This window comes from Elgaria multicarinata, chromosome 2 (assembly GCF_023053635.1).
Source record: "Elgaria multicarinata webbii isolate HBS135686 ecotype San Diego chromosome 2, rElgMul1.1.pri, whole genome shotgun sequence".
In the NCBI taxonomy this organism is placed as follows: Eukaryota; Metazoa; Chordata; class Lepidosauria; order Squamata; family Anguidae; genus Elgaria; species Elgaria multicarinata.
In genome coordinates, this window is record NC_086172.1 from 165092284 (window position 1) to 165113931 (window position 21648).

The following is a 21648-nucleotide window of genomic DNA, read 5'->3' on the forward strand; positions in this document are numbered from 1 at the left end:
CATGCAGACTCTGCCCACCCCAAATAGGATTGAATTCTGAGATTCACAAGTGGAAGGAAGCCTGTGGAAGGGAATGTTACCATTTCACCCTCCTGCAACCCCACCAAAATCCACTCCTGATGGTTGGGAAAGCCTTCTAAACAGAGTGGTCTGGAGGCTTCTGGGAGTGGAGGGAATTGGCCAAAATCTTGCAGGTGGTTTTGCAAAAGCCCATTAAAACGAGCTCATTTTTACTAAACACAAGGATTTTGCAGAGTGAAAGTTTGGAGGTGGGGAGGTTGTGTTAATTGACTAGTTTTGAAATGGCTAGATTAAATATCAATTTTACTGGAAGGAAATAATCCCAAACATGTGCATTTTGCTTTGCTTCTAATTTCAAAGGTTTGTACTGGTGGGATTTTGTCTGGGACATGCCCAGTGAGCTGGAACATGCCCTATTTGCAGTGTATTACACCAGCACTTAATTACTCGTGGCATGATCCTCTGTAACAAAGCTCTTGTAGATCTTATATTGTGTCCTTTCTTTATGATATGAATGGGACTGTCAGATTCCTAAATACTTTTAACAAAGCGCTTCATATCATTTAAGCAGATCACTGTAACCACTTAGAACCTTGGGTGGAAGCTTTCCTGATGTTGAAACTTGAAAGGAGAAACTTGGGCATCTCCATGTTTGGTTAAACTTCTTTTTCACAACTGTAAATATTAGAAAATTAAGTGTGTGCCATCTAGTGGGTATAACATTTAGTCCTGATATGCAATCATTAGTTGTCATACTTTGCCAAGAATAGATAGTTGTGATTTGTGGCAGGGTTGTTAGAAAAATCTAGCTTTGATCAACAGCAGGTAAATGCCAGGTTTTATTGTGGGGAGAGGTGTTTAAAACCAAAGAGTACCCAGCTCTTCACAAGAATTGTGGGGCAGCTGTAGTCCACCAGTATCAAGGTTTTCATCAGGTGTGGATGAATATCTTCAAATCTTGCATAGAATCATTCAAAATTTAGGAATAGGCTTGGTCTGTCCCCCATGTTGTAACTAATATTCTCTTACAGAATGCTGCATTGCCATTTGGACCTGTGCTCATAGTATCCATATCTTCATGCTTCCTTAATGCTTCAAGAATAGAAATGTATGTGGGGTTTGGTTATTACAATCTCATGTTGGATTTTACCTTTTAGAACCTTATTATTTGGATCCATTTCAGTCAGGGTTCAGGCCTGGTTTTGACACGGAAACAGTCTTGGTCACCCTGTATCATGACCTATGTCAGGCAAAAGACAGGGGAATGTTACTTTGTTGATTCTCCTTGCTCTCAGAGGCTTTCAATACCATCGACCATGGTATCATTCTGGGAAGACTGTCTGAGTTGGAAGTGGGAGGTACTGCATTGCAGTGGTTTCACTTCCACTGGGAGGGTCCGGTCCAGAAGGTGGTGCTGGGGGGAAATTGCTCAGCCCCGTGGATTCTCCAGTCTGGGGTTCCACAGTGATCAGCTTTGTTCGCCATGCTGTTCAACACCTACATGAAACAATTGAATGTTAGTCATCTGGAATTTTGGAGTGCGTTGTCATGAGTATGCTGATGACACACAGCTCTACTTCTTTTCATTTTCATCATGTAAGGTTGTGGATGTGTTAGAATGATGACTGGCTGCGACAGTGGATTGAATGAGGGCTAATAAACTGAAACTCAATCCAGACATGACTGAGATGCTGTTAGTGGGTGGTTCCTCTGACCAGATGGAGGGTGCTCAATGTGCTCTGGATGGGGTTGCCCTCCCTTTGAAACAGCAGATTCATAGCTTGGGAGTGCTCCTAGAACCATCTCTGTCACTTGCAGCTCACATGGCTACAGTGGCACGAGTGCCTTCTACCAACTTCAGTTGGTGGCCCAGCTACACCCCTATCTGGAAATGGATAACCTGGCTTCGGTTGTTTATGCTCAGGTAAACTTCAAGTCAGATTACTGCAATGCACTCTACATAGGGCTGCCTTTGAAAATGGTTCAGAAATTGCAGCTTGTGTAAAATGCAGTGGGCCAGATTGATAATGGGGACCAGAACAAATAAGACCGACTCTGGCCCACATGCACTGGCTGCCTGTATGTTTTGAAGCCTGATTCAAGGTGCTCGCTTTAACCTATAAAACCCTACACAGCTTGGGGCCACAATATGTGACGGAGTGCCCAACACGAACCTACCTGTACGCTATGCTCAGCATCTAAGTTCCTGCTCTAGGTGCCTACTGTGAGGGAGACTCGGAAGATAGCAACAAGGGAGAAGGCCTTCTCGGTGGTGGCCCCCCAATTTTGGAATGATTTCCCCTACAAGGCTTGCCTGGCACCAACATTGTTATCTTTTTGAACCCAGGTCTACTCTTCTCTTTTCCCAGGCATTTGGCAGCATATGATGTGTTTTAATCAATCTTTGATTTGTCTTCAGATTTGGCTGATTACTCAGAGTTGTTTTTAGATGTATCTGTTTTCTCTGTGTGTCCTATCTGTGTGCTTTTTATGTTTTTAAACATTTTCATAATTGTATTTTTAACGTTTTTAATCTTTGTAAACCTCCCAGTTAGCTTTGGCTGTGGGGCACAAAGCTTCAGCAAAGCTTTTGACAAAGTGCCCCCTGATATTCTGATAAACAAACCAGCTAAAAGTGGGCTAGATGGAACAACTATTAGGTGGATTCACAGTTGACTACAGAATCAGACTCAAAGAGTGCTTATCAACAGTACCTTCTCAGACTGGGGGGAGGTAACGAGTGGGGTACCACAGGGCTCAGTCCTGGGCCCAGTGCTCTTCAACATTTTTATTAATGATTTGGACGAGGAGGTGCAGGGAATGTTTATCATATTTGCAGATGACACAAAATTGAGTGGGATAGCTAATACCCTGGAAGACAGAAACAAACTTCAAAGTGATCTTTATAGGCTGGAGTGCTGGGCTGAAAACAACAGAATGAAATTTAATAGGGATAAATGCCAAGTTCTACATCTCGGAAATAGAAACCAAATGCACAGATACAAGATGGGGGATACTTGGCGCAGAAATACTACAAACGAGAAAGATCTTGGAATTGTTGTAGATCACAAGCTGAATATGACCCAACAGTGCAATATGGCTGCAAGAAAGGCAAATGCTATTTTGGGCTGCATTAATAGAAGTATAGCTTCCAAATCGCGTGAGGTACTGGTTCCTCTCTGTTCGGTCCTGGTTAGGCCTCATCTAGAATATTGCGTCCAGTTCTTCAAGAAGGACGCAGACAAGCTGGAGCGTGTTCAGAGGAGGGCAACTAGGATGATCAGGGGTCTGGAAACAAAGCCCTATGAAGAGAGACTGAAAGAACGGCATGTTTAGCCTGGAGAAGAGAAGATTGAGGGGAGACATGATAGCACTCTTCAAATACTTAAAAGGTCGTCACACAGAGGAGGGCCAGGATCTCTTCTCAATCCTCCCAGAGTGCAGGACACGGAATAACGGGCTCAAGTTAAAGGAAGTCAGATTCCTGCTGGACATCAGGAAAAACTTCCTGACTGTTAGAGCAGTACAACAATGGAACCAGTTACCTAGGGAGGTTGTGGGCTCTCCCACGCTAGAGGCATTTAAGAGGCAGCTGGACAACCATCTGTCAAGTATGCTGGATTCCTTCATTGAGCAGAGGGTTGGACTCGATGGCCTTTTAGGCCCCTTCCAACTCTACTATTCTATGATTCTATGAAATGTAAATAATAATAAAGGCTTTGTAGGGGATAGAAAGAAGTAGATAAATGACAGAGCAAGAATATTTGTGGGGTGTTCAGAACTTAAGTATTAAGTTCAGAGTCTGCTAATATTTGCAAAGTACTTTTACAATCCTCCTTTTGCTGCTTTTGCAAAAACCCTGATGTTGGTTCACCAGTAGTCCCACTTTATCTGTGGGGAACTGCCGCAGAAATATACAAAAAAAGACCACCCAATCTCTGATGGAGCTGGAACTTGAACCCAGGTGAACAAGCCAATTCTAACTTGCTAGGCTGCTCAGTAATTATATAATTTTGTTATTTGACAATCAGAATTCTCATTCTGCCTTTGTACATCATTGCAGTTTTGAATTAAAGCTAAAACTTAACTGTATGAAATCTTCTGCGGTCCATGTAATGAGCATAGTGACAATAGGTGATAAAGAAGATATTAATGCCTCAAACTAGATCTAAATAGTTTTTTTCCAGATTCTTACGTTGAGAAGACAGACCAGTTTTTGGAATAAAATATCAGAGCTACCTCTACTTGACTGATTTTTCAACTGGAATATTTAGTGAGCCAGTTAACTTTTAGGAAAAATCTTGTCACGTTTAAAAGGAATGTGGTCATCAAGCTCTATAATATTAGTTATATGCTCTTCAGTTCACATTTTTTTCATAGCTTTGTCTTATCCTTTTGAACTCAGGACTTGGAAAATTGGATACACCTTTCATATAGATCTTTATCAAGGTAGGCATTCATTAATAAGGTAACAAGGTAGGCATCCATTGCCTGTTGTGCCCCATGAACGTAAGAATTTCTGTTGATTGTGGCCTTTATTTTAGTGTCTGCAAGTATAGGCTAACCTCAGAGTGCTGAGCAGAGTTTGTGGTGCACCTTGACTAGAATAGCTGCATGTGACATACAAATAACTGATAGCCTGCTTAACTCCTTTCCGCTAGAGAGCCTGCAGTGCATGCTTATCAACTGTTTGAGTGAAAGAATTTTTGGAGAAAGGTGATGACAAAATAGATTTGCATTTCCAGAATGGATTATGTTGACAAAGCTATCAGTGTGCATGAAGCTGTGCTGAGTCCCTCCACCTCTAACAATAAATCAAATGCTAATATCAGGGAAAATATCTAAAACTGGAGCCACGTACTATGAAAATTGAAATTCTTAGAAGGCATTTGGCATGGTGATTTCTCTCCCATTTTCTTTTGTTCTTAAATATAGGTAGCTATATATTGCATGAATTTCATGACTGCTTGTATTTTGGCAGTTTTTTCCTTTGTTTAAAAACTAAACCAGGCAGTGTGAATTTTTCTTAAATGTCAAAAATTGTTCACCCACTTCAGAACCTTGGAAGACACCTGCCTGGTTTGCATATGGCACGAAGTCATGGTGTAGTTTGTGGGAATCTGGTTTGTCATATCCAAATCTGTTCCAGCAAACAAACCATGGTTTGTCAACCCAGCTACAAACCACAAAGAAAATACATAGAGCCTGTTCAGAGAATATGCTAAACCATGGTTAGGCCTCTAACACTTTTGCAGCAAGTGGTTAATGAGTGTGTTTGAACAATGGTTTAACACTGCCATGGATAGGAATGGTTTACATGACACACTGTGTCATGGTTGGCACAACACGCTAAGCCATAATGTTTAGCTCAAAACGCTTAACCATCATAATTTAGTGTGTTGTCTGAACAGGTCCTTAGTTTGTTATTGGCTTATTAAGACTGGTATGTTTAAATCATGGCTTATCATGATACCTGAACTCAGAACCGTGGCTTATCCTTGGCTTGTTTGCGCTACTCTCCACCCTGAAATAGAAATACGCAGCAAGAGCAGCCTGGAAATGAAACGGCTCTGAAGATTGGCCAAAAAGGCATGAGAGAAACAAACCAGAAATAGGAAAAACAACCCATAGTTTATTTGCTCATCTGCAAGGCAGTTTACAGCCAAAGCAACAAACCGTGGTTAATATAAACCAGGGCTTTGTGTTATGTGTGAATTTAGTTTAAAAGGCAGCATCCTGAAAAGATAATCTTCACTTCTGCCATGGTTTTCTTCTCTCTGGCAAATGAGAATGTGAACCAAAATAAAGTGAAAGCACGGTGACTTAATGTTCTCATTTCCAGCTAACCTATAAATGGCTTCTGAAAAATCCTTGATTAACATAGGGCAAATAATGTCAAATTTAGGCTGTAACAATATTCCAGGCCTCCTTTGTTAAGTGTGTGTGTGTGTGTGTGTGAGAGAGAGAGAGAGAGAAAGTCTTGATTGGTACTGTTGTACAGCTGGCTTGAAGTACACAATTTTATGAAACTTTCTGCAAGCCATATCTAATCCTATGCTACTTCTCCACAAGTCTATGTTTGAACCCTAACAGATTGCAATGTAAAGGAGGGGGGAATTGTAGGACCAGCATGGGATGTGTCCATCTGCACCAGTGCAGGGTGGAGAAATATTTACTTTATGTAAGAGATTTCTACCCTGGCTTTTTGTCTCAAGGTGGCTGACATAACAAAATCACTTTTTAAATTTTTATTTTATAAGTTGATTTATAAGGAACAACATCAGTCAAAGGAGGGCAGAAGATATAGCCATTGGTCAAGTCAAAGGCATGCTGAAATAATGTGGCCTTTACTTGGTATTTAAATGATAAGAGGGAAAGGGCCAACTGACCACACCACATGCAGGGAAGAGAATTCCAGAGCCATGACTGTTTATCTCGCATGTTGATTTTAGATTTACATTCATTGACTACTGCAACCTCTAACCAAAACAAGCCTAGAAACAAAAGACTAGTATGGAGAACGTGGATAAGGAGACATTTTTCTCCCTCTCTCATAATACTAGAACCCAGCCCGCCACACGACACAATAATCAACGGTTGTGCAGATAGTAAACTCTGCACACTGTTGATTATTTCCTTTGGTTATTTTTGCGAAATAAACAACCATTTTGTGGAAAAGTCTCGCCAGGCAACACAATAGTCAACAGTGGACTATTTAAGCAACAGTGAACTGTTTAATCAACCGTTGACTATTGTTGTATCATCTGAACTCAGTCATTGAATCTTGATAATTATGACAAGTTCTATGAATGTGCCATCATTTAAAAGTAAAGAATAAAAAAAGTCACAGCTCCCACAAAATTTAAACTGGGACACATCTGTCATTTTAATATTCGCCCACGGTGCCTGCTCTGATTGCCTTCATCAACTCTGACTGGACTGCAATGAGGAAAGTCTGTGTTTTCCCTCAGACATACCAAGCTTGTACATCCCAGAGCAAGAATATGAAACCCAGAAAAGCTGCAAGTTGGGATGTAGGATATCCATACACTGTCTATATTAAAAGAAGAAAGGCATTTATAAATTGTATCCCAATTGCTTGATTATTCAGTAAGTTATGTATAGGTTTGTAGTGCAAATGTCAGAATGTTATTATCTTGACCATAGGTCATAACAGAAATCATGTAGATGTATGTAAGTAAATCTGGAAAAATATACACAGCATAATAAAAAATATGATGCGATAAAGAAGCTGCAGTGCCCTGTCTCTCGTTGGTGATTTTGGAACTCGTATCCAAAGCAAGGGATTTATACTTGCAATTGTTCAGTTTCATAAATTGGGACATCTGTTAAAGTTGACTAAACTAATAAAAGCCCTGTTCCAAGCCCTGTTCTTTAAGCCTGCGAAATTCATGAAAACAAGCTCAAGGATTTTAAACTTCCTGTATTTCATTTTTCTTTGACCTCACAGTTTTGCCCACCACCACCACCATGAGTATATACTGTACCTGCAGTTAGGGTTGCCATACGTCCAGGAAAACCAGGAATGTCACGGTTTCCAAGCATTTCCAAAATGTCCCGGCCAGTCAGTCAAGAATTCCAGATTCCTGTTCCAGCCGGCCGGAGAAATTCCAACCTCCAAAATGGTGCCTTGAGCCTGCTCAGTGGAGTGTAAGTCTCCATATTGAAGTCTCCTCTAGCTTTTGCGAATTAGTGGAGAAATGTAATTTAGTGTCATTTTTTTCTGTTTGTTTGCTTAAACTGTTCTTTGCCTATTATTTATTTGCAGTTGCTTAAGTACTTTAGGCTGCAATCCTATGCATACTTACCTGGGAATAAGTCCTATTTAACTTAATAGGTTTTGTTTCTGAGTAGACACACATAGGATTGCAGTGTTAGATAACTAAGGCTTAGATAGCTTTCTTTCTTTTCCTAGACCTTTACATATTGCTCAAGTTTTTTTTAAAAAAAAAATCGTCCCAGTTTTGTGGAGTCAGAATATGACAACCCTACCTGCAGTTCAGGATAACACTTCATGTATCTGGTGGAAATCTTAAGCCATAGTTTGGTAGTCTTTAAGGTGCCACAAGACTCTTAGTTGGATTTAAAACAGTGTAGCTTGCCTGATATCTTATATCACCTGTGTTTCCGTGACCTCTTTCTGAACTTCATTCCTATTAAGCCTTCACTGCTTCGAAGCATTAATTTGATAATTAGTTGCTTCCTTTCTTTGCCATAAAAAAACCTTTACCAGCACATTTAATTTCTCTTTACATAAACTGCTCATTATGCAAGGACTTACTAATCACTAGGTCTAATTTCTGTACATAGACCTACCATCTGGGCATTGTCTCAGTAGTTTTACAAATATTGTCAACTATGTGATTCAGCATCTTTAGGCACAAGAATTTTTTAATAAACATTCCCTGTTTCAAGAAAACAGAATTTTACTTCAGAGTTCTATTTATCCTTTATTCTTTTGACTCTACCTTCCTGTGGCAGTTAGGTATGTGTACACTATACTAACTAAAGGGGGAAAGTGCATGCAGCCCAAGCAATCCAAATTTAGAGCCAAAAACAGCTGTGTAAATTATGAAAATTGAAGAAAAGTTGGTTGTGGGATTTTGGTTAGTGTTTTTTCATAATTCTGGCTTTAGTTGTCACAGGCCAGAGGCAAGGAACTGTGCAGGGCACTGAAATTTCCACCAAACCACTAGACATCGTGTTCATCCACCCTCTTGATTTCTGAGATCTCAGCGGGCGTTACCCCCCCCCCCCCCACACACACACATACTTTTATTCAGTGAGATGACTGAAATTACGAAGCAATTGAAATAACTTCAGTTGCTTAATAAAATTAGCAGTCCCAAAACAAAATAAGATCTTTACATTGTTAGTTGTTTAGTTTTACAATTTTACAAAAATGCTGAAAGAAAGCTATGTGCAGATTTAATCTGGGCCTTAACATTTTACTTTGGATGCCTAAAAATCAGAAACATTTTTTCCATCTTTACTTCAGTAAAGTATTGCTATGTTTTCACAATTTACACAAAAGACATAGAAACTCAAGATTCATTTATTTAATTTATTTTAGCATTTTTATCCTGCCCTTTAGCCAAAAAGGCTCTCAAGGCAGCTTACAGAAATATTTCCTAACACAGTCCCTTTCCACAGGCTTACAATCTAAAAACATGACACAAAAGGAAAGGGGATTGGGAGGGAGAAGAAAATCAAATTCAGGCACTAGATTCTTAGTTGCAAAGTTCAGCAGTGACACTTGGTAACAGGAGGGAGGGGGCTCTCAGCTGGAGTTGGATCCAGGCACGATGGAGAGGTATCTGGCTGCTGCTTCCTCCCCCTCCCCCCCACACTGTTGAGTGTCCTTGCTAAATTCACACCATAGGTGTGCTTTTAGAAATGCATCTAGGCTGAGCTTGGCATATAGTTCAAAATCTGAAATGCAGTCATACTAAATTTGGCTGTTTGTTTTATTCCCTTCTAACTTGTGGCATTTAATCACTATTCCATTGGGCCTTTGGATGACTCTGTATATGTTTATCTTTAATTGCTGCTGTTATTTTTTTTTAGGTATCAATGGATTATTATGGATTTCTACTCTGTTTTGATTATGTTGTATGTGTTTATATTTGTATTGGATTTAAATCACTGTTAGTCACCTTGTAGATTTTTGTAAATGACATTTGGGATTTGGGAGATATAAATATTTTAATAAGTAGTCTTGTCATATGAAAAAGCATCCCTCAATATAGTGATTTTCTTACATTTCAAAAAGCAGGTCTATGACCGCCCAGGAAAAAGTGAAGTACAAGCTGAAGGGGCAGGATTGCAGTTTGAGATTGATAAACGGTCAAGGAACACCTAATTTCTTTGAAAGAGTTCAAATCTCCAGGGCCCAATGAACTGCATCCTAGAGTAATGAAGGAGCTAGCAGAAGAACTCTCATAGAATCATAGAATAGCAGAGTTGGAAGGGGCCTAAAAGGCCATCAAGTCCAACCCCCTGCTCAATGCAGGAATCCACCCTAAAGCATCCCAGTCAGATGTTTGTCCAGCTGCCTCTTGAAGGCCTCTAGTGTGGGAGAGCCCACAACCTCCCTAGGTAACTGATTCCATTGTCGCACTGCTCTAACAGTCAGGAAGTTTTTCCTGATGTCCAGCTGGAATCTGGCTTCCTTTAACTTGAGCCTGTTATTCCGTGTCCTGCACTCTGGGAGGATCGAGAAGAGCTCCTGGCCCTCCTCTGTGTGACAACCTTTTAAGTATTTGAAGAGTGCTATCATGTCTTCCCTCAATCTTCTCTTCTCCAGGCTAAACATGCCCAGTTCTTTCAGTCTCTCTTCATAGAGCTTTGTTTCCAGACCCCTGATCATCCTGGTTGCCCTCCTCTGAACACGCTCCAGCTTGTCTGCGTCCTTCTTGAATTGTGGAGCCCAGAACTGGATGCAATACTCTAGATGAGGCCTAACCAGGGCCGAATAGAGAGGAACCAGTACCTCACGTGATTTGGAAGCTATACTTCTATTAATGCAACCCAAAATAGCATTTGCCTTTCTTGCAGCCATATCGCACTGTTGGCTCCCTATAGCCTTCAAATATTGAGTTTGTTCTGACTCTATACTGTTAGCTTCTCCCTACCCGGTGCCTGTTTACACTTCCCTGTGCCTGTTTGCATTCTCCTTCCCTCTTTATTGTTTACTACAACTTATTAGATTGTAAGCCTATGCGGCAGGGTCTTGCTATTTACTGTGTTATCTGTACAGCACCATGTACATTGATGGTGCTATATAAATAAATACTACTACTACTAATAATAATAATTCAGCTTGCAATCTACAACAATTTCAAGATCCTTCTCGTTTGTAGTTTTGCTGAGCCAAGTAGCCCCCATCTTGTAACTGTGCCTTTGGTTTCTATTTCCCAAATGTAGAACTTGGCATTTATCCCTATCTCAGAACTGCTGTCTATCATCTTTGCAAAATCATGGAAGGCGGGTGAGGTGCCAGACGACTGGAGGAGGGCTAATGTCCCTATCTTCAAAAAGGACAAAAAGGAGGAACCTGGGAACTATAGACCAGTTAATCTGACATCCATCCCTGGGAAAATTTTTGGAGCAGATTATAAAGAAGTCAATGTGTAAGCACCTTGAAAGCAATGCAGTGATTACAAGAAGCCAGCATGGATTTGTCAGGAACAAATCCTGTCAGACTAACCTGATCTCATTTTTTGATTGGCTACCCTCCCTTGTGGACTGCGGGAATGCTGTGAACGTAATATATCTTGACTTCAGCAAAGCTTTTGACAAAGTGCCCCATGATATTGTGATTAACAAACTAGCTAAAAGTGGGCTAGATGAAACAACTGTTAGGTGGATCCACAGTTGTCTACAGAATCAGACTCAAGTGCATTTCAACAGTACCTTCTCAAACTGAGGGGAGGTAACAAGTGGGGTACCATAGGGCTCAGTCCTGGGTCCTGTGCTCTTCAACATTTTTATTAATGATTTGGACGAGGAGGTGCAGGGAATGCTTATCAAATTTGCAGATGACACAAAATTGGGTGAGATAGCTAATACCCTGGGAGACAGAAACAAACTTCAAAGTGATCTTTATAGGCTGGAGTGCTGGGCTGAAGACAGAATGAAATTTAATAGGGATAAATGCCAAGTTTTACATCTATTATTATTATTATTATTATTATTATTATTATTATTATTTATTTATTTATAGAAAACAAATGCAGTTACAAGATGGGGGATACTTGGCTCAGCAATACTCCAAGTGAGAAGGGTCTTGGAATTGTTGTAGATCACAAGCTGAATATGATCCAACAGTGTGATGTGGCTGCAAAAAAAACAAATGCTATTTTGGACTGTATTAAGAGTATAGCTTCCAACTCACATGAAGTACTGGTTCCTCTCTATTCGGCCCTGGTTAGGCCTCATCTTTGAGTATTGTGTCCAGTTCTGGGCACTACACTTCAAGAAGGATGCAGACATGCTGGAGCGTGTTCAGAGGAGAGCAACGAGGATGATCAGGGGTCTTGAAGCCCTGTGAGGAGAGACTGAAAGAACTGGGCATGTTTAGCCTGGAGAAGAGAAGATTGGGGGGAGATATGATACTTGACAGGTTGCCACACAGAGGAGGACCAGGATCTCTTCTCGATCATCCCAGAGTACGGGACACGGAATAATGGGCTCAAGTTACAGGAAGCCCGATTCCTGTTGGACATCAGGAAAAACTTCCTGACTGTTAGAGCAGTACGACAATGGAATCAGTTACCTAGGGAGGTTGTGGGCTCTCCCACACTAGAGGCATTTAAGAAGCGGCTGGACAATCATCTGTCAGGGATGCTTTAGGGTGGATTCCTGCATTGAGCAGGGGGTTGGACTCGATGGCCTTATAGGCCCCTTCCAACTCTATTACTCTATGATTCTATGACCTTTCAAAACAAAGTTTTGTATTCTTATCACCACACACAGTTTTTAATAAATAAAGTTAGACCTTTCTTCCCCAGGCTCTTCTGGATGTGTTGTTTTTCTTTGCTGTCAGAACTTTCCCACTACATTTTGTTGTTTGAAAATGCTTCTTTTCTTCCTCAAAGCATCCATAACAACCATCCAAACATGTTTTGGCCAATGGCTGAATATCATGCTTCAGTATTTGGGCTCAAGAAAGGGGTTGCATATTTGAAGATTGGGGAAGGAGATCTAATAAACTCATATTCTCTGATAAGAGTAGGGTTTCTTTTAAAAATCTGAATATGGTTGTCAAAAAGCAATAGTTAAGATCTGGGAATCTAGTTTGTGAAAACCACTTAAAGGTAAGTTTCATACTGAGGTAATGAATTTTCCCCTGACAAATTTAATGAAATAAGCAAATATGGCAATCTTTATTGAGCTGTTGGAACCAATAAAACATACCAGGATGGGAATATGTGTATTAAATATGAGATGGAATTTATGTAGCTTGGATAGAACTTTAGTACTTTGTGAGAAGCTGCATTTGTCAAAAGTCTCTCACTTGTTCAATTACTCAACACATAGGGCACTCACTTATTGAATCTACCAATGCAATGAATATGAAGATAACATTCTGTTCTCCACAAAGCAGATTCAGCTTAAAGGGGTAAAACAGGGATGAGTCATCCCCCCAAAGACCACATTCCCCTTGGAAGTAATGTGTTGCCCAACCCCCATATGCCAGCCTTGGATGTGGCCAGACTAAAAAATGGATATTGCTACCCCACACTTTTTCACTCTGGCTCTGCACACACAAACACACACACCCTCACCTATCCATTCATACTCTCACAGGTACCTCACTCATACATCATGTATTCATATTCTGTTCCTTACACACACACACGCACACACACATTCCACTGCAATTTGCATTGGGGGGAAACCTCCCATTTGCTCCAATGGGAGTTTTTTCCATTGCAAATTGCAGGCACTAGGAGCCAGTTTGGGAACTTGTCATGGAGCAGAGGAGGAGGGGGATTTAACCTTTTTCGCCTGTCCCAGTAGTTTATATCCTGCTTGCTCCCAAAGGTGTAATTTGCATTGGGGGGGGAGGACCCTCTCATTCTCTCCAATGTGAGGTCTTTTCTTAATGCAGATTGGGGGGATCTGGTTTAGGACTGTTACTGTAAATTGTGTTGTAGGGGGTGGACTCCCATGGAGTAAATGGGCCTTTTTCTTAGTGCAAATAGCGGAGGCCGGTGGCCCAATTAGCGTGGTTAATACAGCAGGGAGCAAAGGGTTAAAGTCCCACCTACTACTCCCCCCCAATGTTAGTGTCCTGATCTGGATCAGGCCCCCAGCACCTGTGGGAAGGGAGAGAAGTGCTTTTCTCTCTAGCCAGCACCGAAGCTGAGGAGGAAAGGATGTGCAAGCTGCATCCAGCCTCTGGGCCTGGAGATTCCCCATCCCTAAGATAAAATGTCCCAATTTGACAGTTTTTGGATTCTATCAGGCAGCGTGCCTCTGAATACCAGTTGCTGGGGAGCATCAGCAAAGAAGGTTTATTGCATTTGGCCCCTAATTGTGGGCTCCCCAGAAGTATCTGCTTGGCCCTCTGAAAAGCAGGATTTTATTTCATTTACTTTTGATATTTACATCAATCCATCTATCTGGGCATTTTAATTCAGGAAGCACGTGCTGCTATTAATGCTTGAGTGAAGATGAGAAAAATGTCTGCAGCTAAGACGATGCATGGGGTCATACATATTTGTTACCCTCCCCTTCTCTCCATGAACTCCAGTGTGCGCAGCTCAGCTGATGCTTTGGAGTATGGGGCATTCTGCCCTTCTCTCATATTCCATGGGGGAAGATCTCCTTCCCCATGATTAGTGGGTGTCATGAAGTAAAGTTGGGTGGTAATACAACATTTCTTCTCTGCCCAAAGCTAAATAATACTGTTTCCTGCTATGAGGTCTTGAAAGACATGACTTGAAACCTCCATGTCTGCATTATAATTAGCACAGATGATGTGCATATCCACTAAGGATTGTGCTACACAAATTATATATATTGGTGCAATTAACTGTACTTTCTTGATTGTAGCCATTATGCTATTCCAACAGTAATATCTGTGGTAAGATTGGTGGTCATAGTTGTGTGGTTTGGTTATATATGCAGCCAAGGAATGTCTATTCTTGCTATAGGGTTAGAACTGTGGTGGCTGAGGCAATGCCAATGCCTCCTTTGTGACCTTTTTCAGTAGGGGAGCTGAAGTGAGTAATCATAAGAACTGTTTGTGTTCAATCAAACAAAGATATCTAGTCCAGTACTCAGAATTCAGATGTGGTCAACTCAGATGTCTTGGGAGGTTCACAAGAAGAGAAAAATGGAGATAGCCACCCACTATTGCTTGTCCCATATATCAAGTATTCTGCTTCTGGAACAGAGGTTGGATTTAGCTGTTGTGCTTAATTGCCATTGATAGTTCTGTCTTCTATGAATTTGTCTAATCCTTTTTAAAGCCATCTGAGCAGAGGCTATCTTCATGACTTAGGTTGATATGTTTTGTGTTGTGTGAAGTAGTAGCGTTTTGCCAATCCGGAACTGTGCCATTTTCATTGAATAGCCCCAAAGTTCTAACAGAGACTAACATTTCTCTTTTTTCACTCTCTGCACCATTCATATTTCCTCTACTTCAACAGCTTTATCCTATCCTTTTTACTTGAACTTAAAAAGGCCCAAATGCTTTAGCCTTTTTTTGTAGGGAAGGTTTTTCATTCTGTTTATTTTGGTTGTTCTGTACTCTTTGCAGACGTACTTGATACCCGCAGAAAAGAATGACAAGGCAGATGGAACAGTGGTTGAGAAATGTTCCAAATTCCGCTTTATTAACTTAATAAAGTCACAGTTTTAATTTTGTTCATTCACTATAATTAACAGTGTGCTCTAAGACTTCCTGCAATAGTGCTGGGAAGGACTGTATCACAACTACACAAATTGTAGCATCTCAAAACATGGAATGCTAATGAAGTTGTAATAATAATAATAATAATAATAATAATAATAATAATAATAATAATAATAATAATAATGTTCTTACCCACTTCTGTGCCAACCCATGTGTTTAGGGCCAACATGTTGATATAGTAACACCAATATTTTTAACTATTCCTGAAAAGAAAAAATTAAGTTCCAGATTTCACCTTTTAAAATACATTTTGTATTGCTTAACTTTCACTTCATGTTTGTTCTAGCTGTCATTCCAGTTTTAAAGGGGAGGGAAATTGAAGAGCTCTCTTTCAGATTTCATACATCTTTTCACTTCATCTTTTGTCACCACTATTTGCCTCATTTTCTTAGACTCCCTTCCTGAAAATGTCAGTTCAGGCACAGGTATCTATCCTATATTCTTGTGCACCAAAGGCAGATGAAAAAAACTCATTCAGCTTCTCTGCAATATCCTTATCTTCCTTTAGCAGTGCTTTAACTCCATTGTCATCAGCAAACTGCCTCTGTAGCTGGTTTCCTGCTTCTGATATATTTAAAGAATTCATTATTGATGGCCTCAATATTGTTAGTGATATGCTCCTCAAAATGATTTTTGTATCTCTTATTGCCTGCTTGCATCTCCTTTGCACATTCTTGTGCTCACTTTTATTTTCATCATTTGGGCAAGACTTCCATTTTATGAAGAAATGACTTTGCTTCTCTACATCTAAAGTCTATTTGTGAATTGAAGCATAACTGTTTTCCACTGTGAACGTAGTTCACAAGAATACTCCTACACTCAGGAATTCTCTGAAGAATAGGCATATCCTTTGGAATATGAGAGCATCCATGCTGGATCAGACCAATGCCCCAATACGAAGCCCACAAGCAGAGCGCAATAGTATTTGTATTCCCCAGAAACCAGTATTAAGAGCTGTACTGCTGCTCACATTGAGGGCAATATATAGCCATTGCGTTGGATCCGGATTTATGCTGGTTCAACTACGCTGGCGGAAGTGAACTTCCCCACCCTTCCTTCCTAGAGCAGCCCCTCCAGTCCCCTGATAATACTATGGAGAGTAAGGAAACCCTGCTGAGTGGGGTGTGCTGTGGGGGATTCCTAAAAACTGGGTGGAGGGACTTTCTGCAAGCTGACCCTTTCTTCTTGAGGAAGGCAGGTTCTGGGTTCAACCCATTATGACAACAGAAACTTGATAAAGGACAGATAATTTATTTTATCCCCTATGCTGTTTAACATTTACATGAAATCGCTGAGAGAAGTTATCTGGAGATGGGGGTTGAGGTGTCATCAATATGCAGATGACACCCAGCTCTACCTCTCCTTTTCAACAAACCCAGGTGAGGCAGTGGCCGTACTAAATCAGTGCCTCACCATGGTAATGGACTGGATGAGGGCTAATAAATTGAGACTCAATCTAGAGAAGACGGAGGTACTGTTAGCGGGTGGTTTGCCTGTTCAGCTAGGTGATGTTCACCCTGTTCTGGACGGGATTGCACTCCCCCTAAAGGATTGGGTTCTTAGTTTGGGGGTGCTTGAGTCCAGAGCTGTCACTTGAGGCACAGGTGAACTCAGTGGCAAAGAGCACCTTTTATCAGCTTAGGCTAATATACCAACTGTGCCCTTATCTGGACAGAGATAGCCTAGCTACAGTTATCCATGCTCTCATAACCTCTCGTTTGGATTACTGCAATGCTTTATACGTGGGGCTGCCTTTGAAAACGATCTGGAAACTTCAACTGGTACAAAACAGGGCAGCATGTTTATTAACAGGGACTGGCCAATGAGACCACATCACGCCAGTCCTGTTCCAGTTTCATTGGCTGCCAGTCCAGGTCCAGGCCTGATTCAAAGTGCTGGTATTAACATTTAAAGCCCTAAATGGCTTAGGGCCAGGCTATCTGAAGGAACTCCTCTTCCCATAGGTACCTGCCCAGACCCTAAGGTCATCCTCAGGGGTCCTTCTCCGTCAGCCCCTGCCAAATGAAGTGAGGCAGGTGGTTACCAGGAGGAGGGCCTTCTCTGCTGTGGCACCCTGGCTGTGGAATGAGCTCTCTAAGGAGGTTCGCCTGACATCTACACTATATTCTTTTAGATGCCAGGTGAAGACATTTTTATTCTCTCAGTAGTTTAACAGTCTATAAATTAATTTTAACTTTGCTGTTTTAGATTTGTATTTTAAATTTGTATTTCTGCACTGCTGCTGATTTTATCCTGGTTGTGCTTTTATATTGTATTTTATATCATGGTTTTATACTGTTGTTTTATACTTTGAATGGTTTTAATTTTTGTGAACCGCCCAGAGAGCTTCGGCTATTGGATGGTATAGAAATGCAATCAATCAATCAATAAATAGGATATTATAAATTCTGGAGGGTAAAATAGCCATACCTATAATATAAGACTATCCAAACTTGCATTCTGATACCCACCTGCCCAGGCCAGCCCACTAGATGTACATTTTGTGAGAGTCTTACATTAAACATATTCACACCCATCTTTTAAACCTGCAAGAGATGTCGTCATACCTGAAGTTTGCTGCATGATCCTACAGCAAACTTCTGGTATGATGATAGGAATATCTGTTACAGTTTTATAAGATGAGTGTGAATAACTTCCGCTTTCATAATTTTCAAGGAGGTGTGTGCATGTGTGAGAGTGTATGTATATTTTGGGAAGAGTTAAAGATTTTAATTATCCATCCTAAGGACGTACAAAGCAAATAACAGAGCACATGCATAAAGTTTGCACGTTTGGCATGAGTTCATTACAGAGAGGAAAGTGGAAATATTGAATGTTTCCATCCAATACTGCTGAAATAGAAAATGACACAATGCATCTATTTGTGGATCTTTGTTATAGAACAGACTAATATATTTTGAAAAATCCTAGTACTCTTTAGTGAAATGAATATGTGAAAGTTCACTATCTTTTTCTCATGATATGCTTGTTTACTCTGAAGGTTTTAGTGCTTGCATTTTCAAACAGTGGTCTAGGCATTCATTTACTAATGATGAATGGAGGTACAAGAGAGCTGACAAATGTACAGGCTTAATGCACGGTGACAGCCATACAGAAAGCTCTTTTCATTTGCAGCTTTTTAGAGTCATTTTAAGTTGGTGCAGTTAGCCAATCAGCGTTTTTGTCTCTGCTGACATCACTAACTAGCCAGTTCCCTCCAGCTGCAGAGAGCTTCAGTTTCTTTTTTTTAAAACTAAAATGGAGGCTGGTTTCTTGCCTTAAGGAGTACACTGCTTTCCCTGCTGAAGCCTAGATGTTGACATGTAATAAAACTGGCAGCAGGATGGTTGTGGACGCAGCCAATTCAAATGGGCCATTCCAGCCCGTGGCCCTTCTACATATTCGAGGTAAGTTATTTGTCTTTGAATGAATAACCCTCTGTGGGTAGCTAATAAAACGCTATTGTGATTCTCGGATAAGGAAAGCAGGAAGTCCTTTGTAGCAGAATCCATTTTTGTTCTGATGCAGATCTATTAAAGTTGCAAAATGTAGGCGGCAGAGTTGCATTAAATTTTAAAAAAATTAAGAATCGGATGGGCTGCTTGCATCGTTAAACAGGTTTTGCTGCTTTCTACCCTAGTGCTCCCCTCCCCCCACCCTTTCAAGCTGTGCTGATGTCAAAGGATGTGAAGTCATTACCCCAGTAAGGTGTTTGTGGTGAGAGGGGGGGAGTGGAGGGACGAGAGGCAGGGCAGTTAAGTTACATTGCCGTTCTTTACAGTTCTTTGTAGCACAAGCAAGCAATAATGTGGAGTCAAAGGTGTGTGTGTGTGTGTGTGTGTGTGTGTATAATGTGGGTTTCGGTGTAGTTGCAGTTCAGGCTGTAATCAAGCAGGAAAGTGACTGAAGGGGATACCTTCTTAAAGCAACTGGAGCTCAGCTTTATACTGTGGGCTTCCAGAATTAAATTTGGCAAAGAGTGATCTTCTATATTTCTGACTTTGACATTAAATTCTTTACACCCAGAATAAAGAATGCAAAGGAAATTGACTTTTCCTACATTTTGGTTTATAGGCTTTAATTTTCAGTTTATTTATATAGAAAGGGTTATCCATGTTTTTATTCTGTGTTTTCACATGGTTATTAGAAGACTAACTTTAATATTGAATGGACTGTTCAAGAACTGCTATCCAAATAGAAAAATATTGGATGTCTCTTTTTAAAACCATTAATTGCACTGCAAAATCTACTACCTTTTTTTTAAATTGTCTGAAATAAGTTTGTCATATTTCTGCCTCTTCCCCAGTCTTAAGTTGTGATTTTCTAAAGTTAAGTTATAACGTGCAAAGCACACGCACATATCCCCACTTAACTCTGCCTACCAAAATACATGCTTTTATTCCTTAACGAATAATACAATCTAAAATGGTTTCAGCAAAACCTAAACTGCCATACTACTCAGTTGTTCTGTGTAACCTTTTCCTATGTTTTGCAAATGCTCTTAAGGCACCAACTTTTTGCAAGTTCCTTTTCTCTTAAAATAGATTCCCACATATATCATGCTTAACTCTTAGAGGGAATGAAGACTAAAACCTATCAACAACCACATTCCACAGGTGGCTATTAAAGACTAGTCATTGGGGGAAACGGCTGAGACAAATATTTTGGAATTCAGATTTCATTATTTCCAAAATGACTTCCTCAATTATTGTTAGCTAAGGATTTTTCAGGATATCTGTATTTGAACAAAGACTGTTCAGAGGGCTACATCCAATGTTGCGTGAATGGACCTTTTTCATCCTGCCTTGCTCTGAACCCCCAGAATTTGCTTTAGAGGGTCCCTCAATGCTCCAGAGCAGATTGGGGTGTTGCAGGAGAGTATTTTTATTTATTTATTTCATTTTTATACCACCCAATAGCCGAAACTCTCTGGGCGGTTCACAAAAATTAACAGTGTAGAATCTGTTCTGCTGGCAGATGCTGATTTGTCAGTGGATAAACACAATTGGATTTCACCCACAGCTCCTTGTTCCAGATATACTATGAATTAATCAAACTGCTCAGGCTGTCAAGTTTTGTTACCTGAGCATATTCAGTTGAGTAGAGACTGCCTCCTATAAAATAAAAATTGATGCAAGAATCTAGATACTAGAAACCCATTTCTAACCATGATTGTTGACACCAAAGAACTTCCTTTATTGTACACCTGTTTTGATAGCGTGTATAATATACCAGACACCACTTACCAGCTTACAACCTACCACCAGGCATTATTTTTCCTAGTGTAGAATACTGTATAGAGAGTTCTGTGATCGCATGGAACTCTGTGGGATTACTTAAAATAAGTGCTCTGCAATGGTTGGTTTTTATAGGACTGAGACCTATGTGATCCTTATCTGCTATCTTTTCAAACATGAAAGAATGTTACAAATTTTGTCTATATATTTATCTTGTAGCACGGAGGTTGCAAGTGGTGGGGAGCAAAGCTGGAGCATGCATCCCTATGTGTTTTCTATGCTTAATTTTGCAACACCTGAAAAGTGTTTAAGAAAAACATGAATTGTGGGATAGTCCATATAGGTTGTTGTTTTTTTAATTCTACACTGGCATTGAAAGAGGTTCTAAGCAATTGCTACATGTGTTGTAATCCTAATTGGGTAATAAGAATGTAACAGGGTCCTTCAGAAGATGGTACATTAAGAGAAAAAGAGCACATGCCACTCTAAAAGCATTCATATAAACTGAAAAATGATGGGCTGCAGTTTATTAAATTGTTACGGTAGGTATTAGTCTACTTCATGTGGATGCCACTTAAATTAATCCATGCTATAGCAAAGTGTGGAATATAGCCATGCTATAGCAAAATCTTTTCACTGTAAATGACAAATAATTCTGTGTATTCACCAAAAATATGTTTAGGTACAAGAACTCTTCCTTCTTTCTTTAGGTATAGGGCACTAATTATACCAAGGGTAACGAACCTTTTTCAGCCCAGGGGCTGAATTCCATTTTAGAGAAGGGGGGTGGGCTGCATTCTGGGGGGAGGCAGGGCCAAAGGCAAAAATGGATGGGGCTGATTGTTTTAAACTTCAAATTCTATTGATACCAGTTTATAGTAGGATGCATGTCTACTCAGAAGGAAGCATGAGCAACATGTTTATTCGTAAATGAGCAAGGCA

The 21648-nt window shown here is 40.3% G+C and overlaps 1 protein-coding gene across 6 annotated transcripts in view; it reads left to right on the plus strand.

Annotated features, from left to right (window-relative positions):
* Nucleotides 1-21648, plus strand: part of PPP2R5C (protein phosphatase 2 regulatory subunit B'gamma) — a 99666-nt gene that overhangs the window by 22333 nt on the left and 55685 nt on the right. For 2 of the 6 annotated variants that reach the window (XM_063118062.1, XM_063118063.1), the window contains exon 1: nt 18717-18876. The exons of 3 other annotated variants lie outside the window; for them this stretch is intronic. In XM_063118062.1, coding sequence (XP_062974132.1) covers nt 18783-18876 — 94 coding nt within the window. In that variant the 5' untranslated portion in view covers nt 18717-18782. Of the gene's footprint in view, nt 1-4430; nt 4471-18716; nt 18877-21648 lie in introns of those variants that run through there. One more of the 6 variants, XM_063118064.1, reaches the window with a different exon arrangement.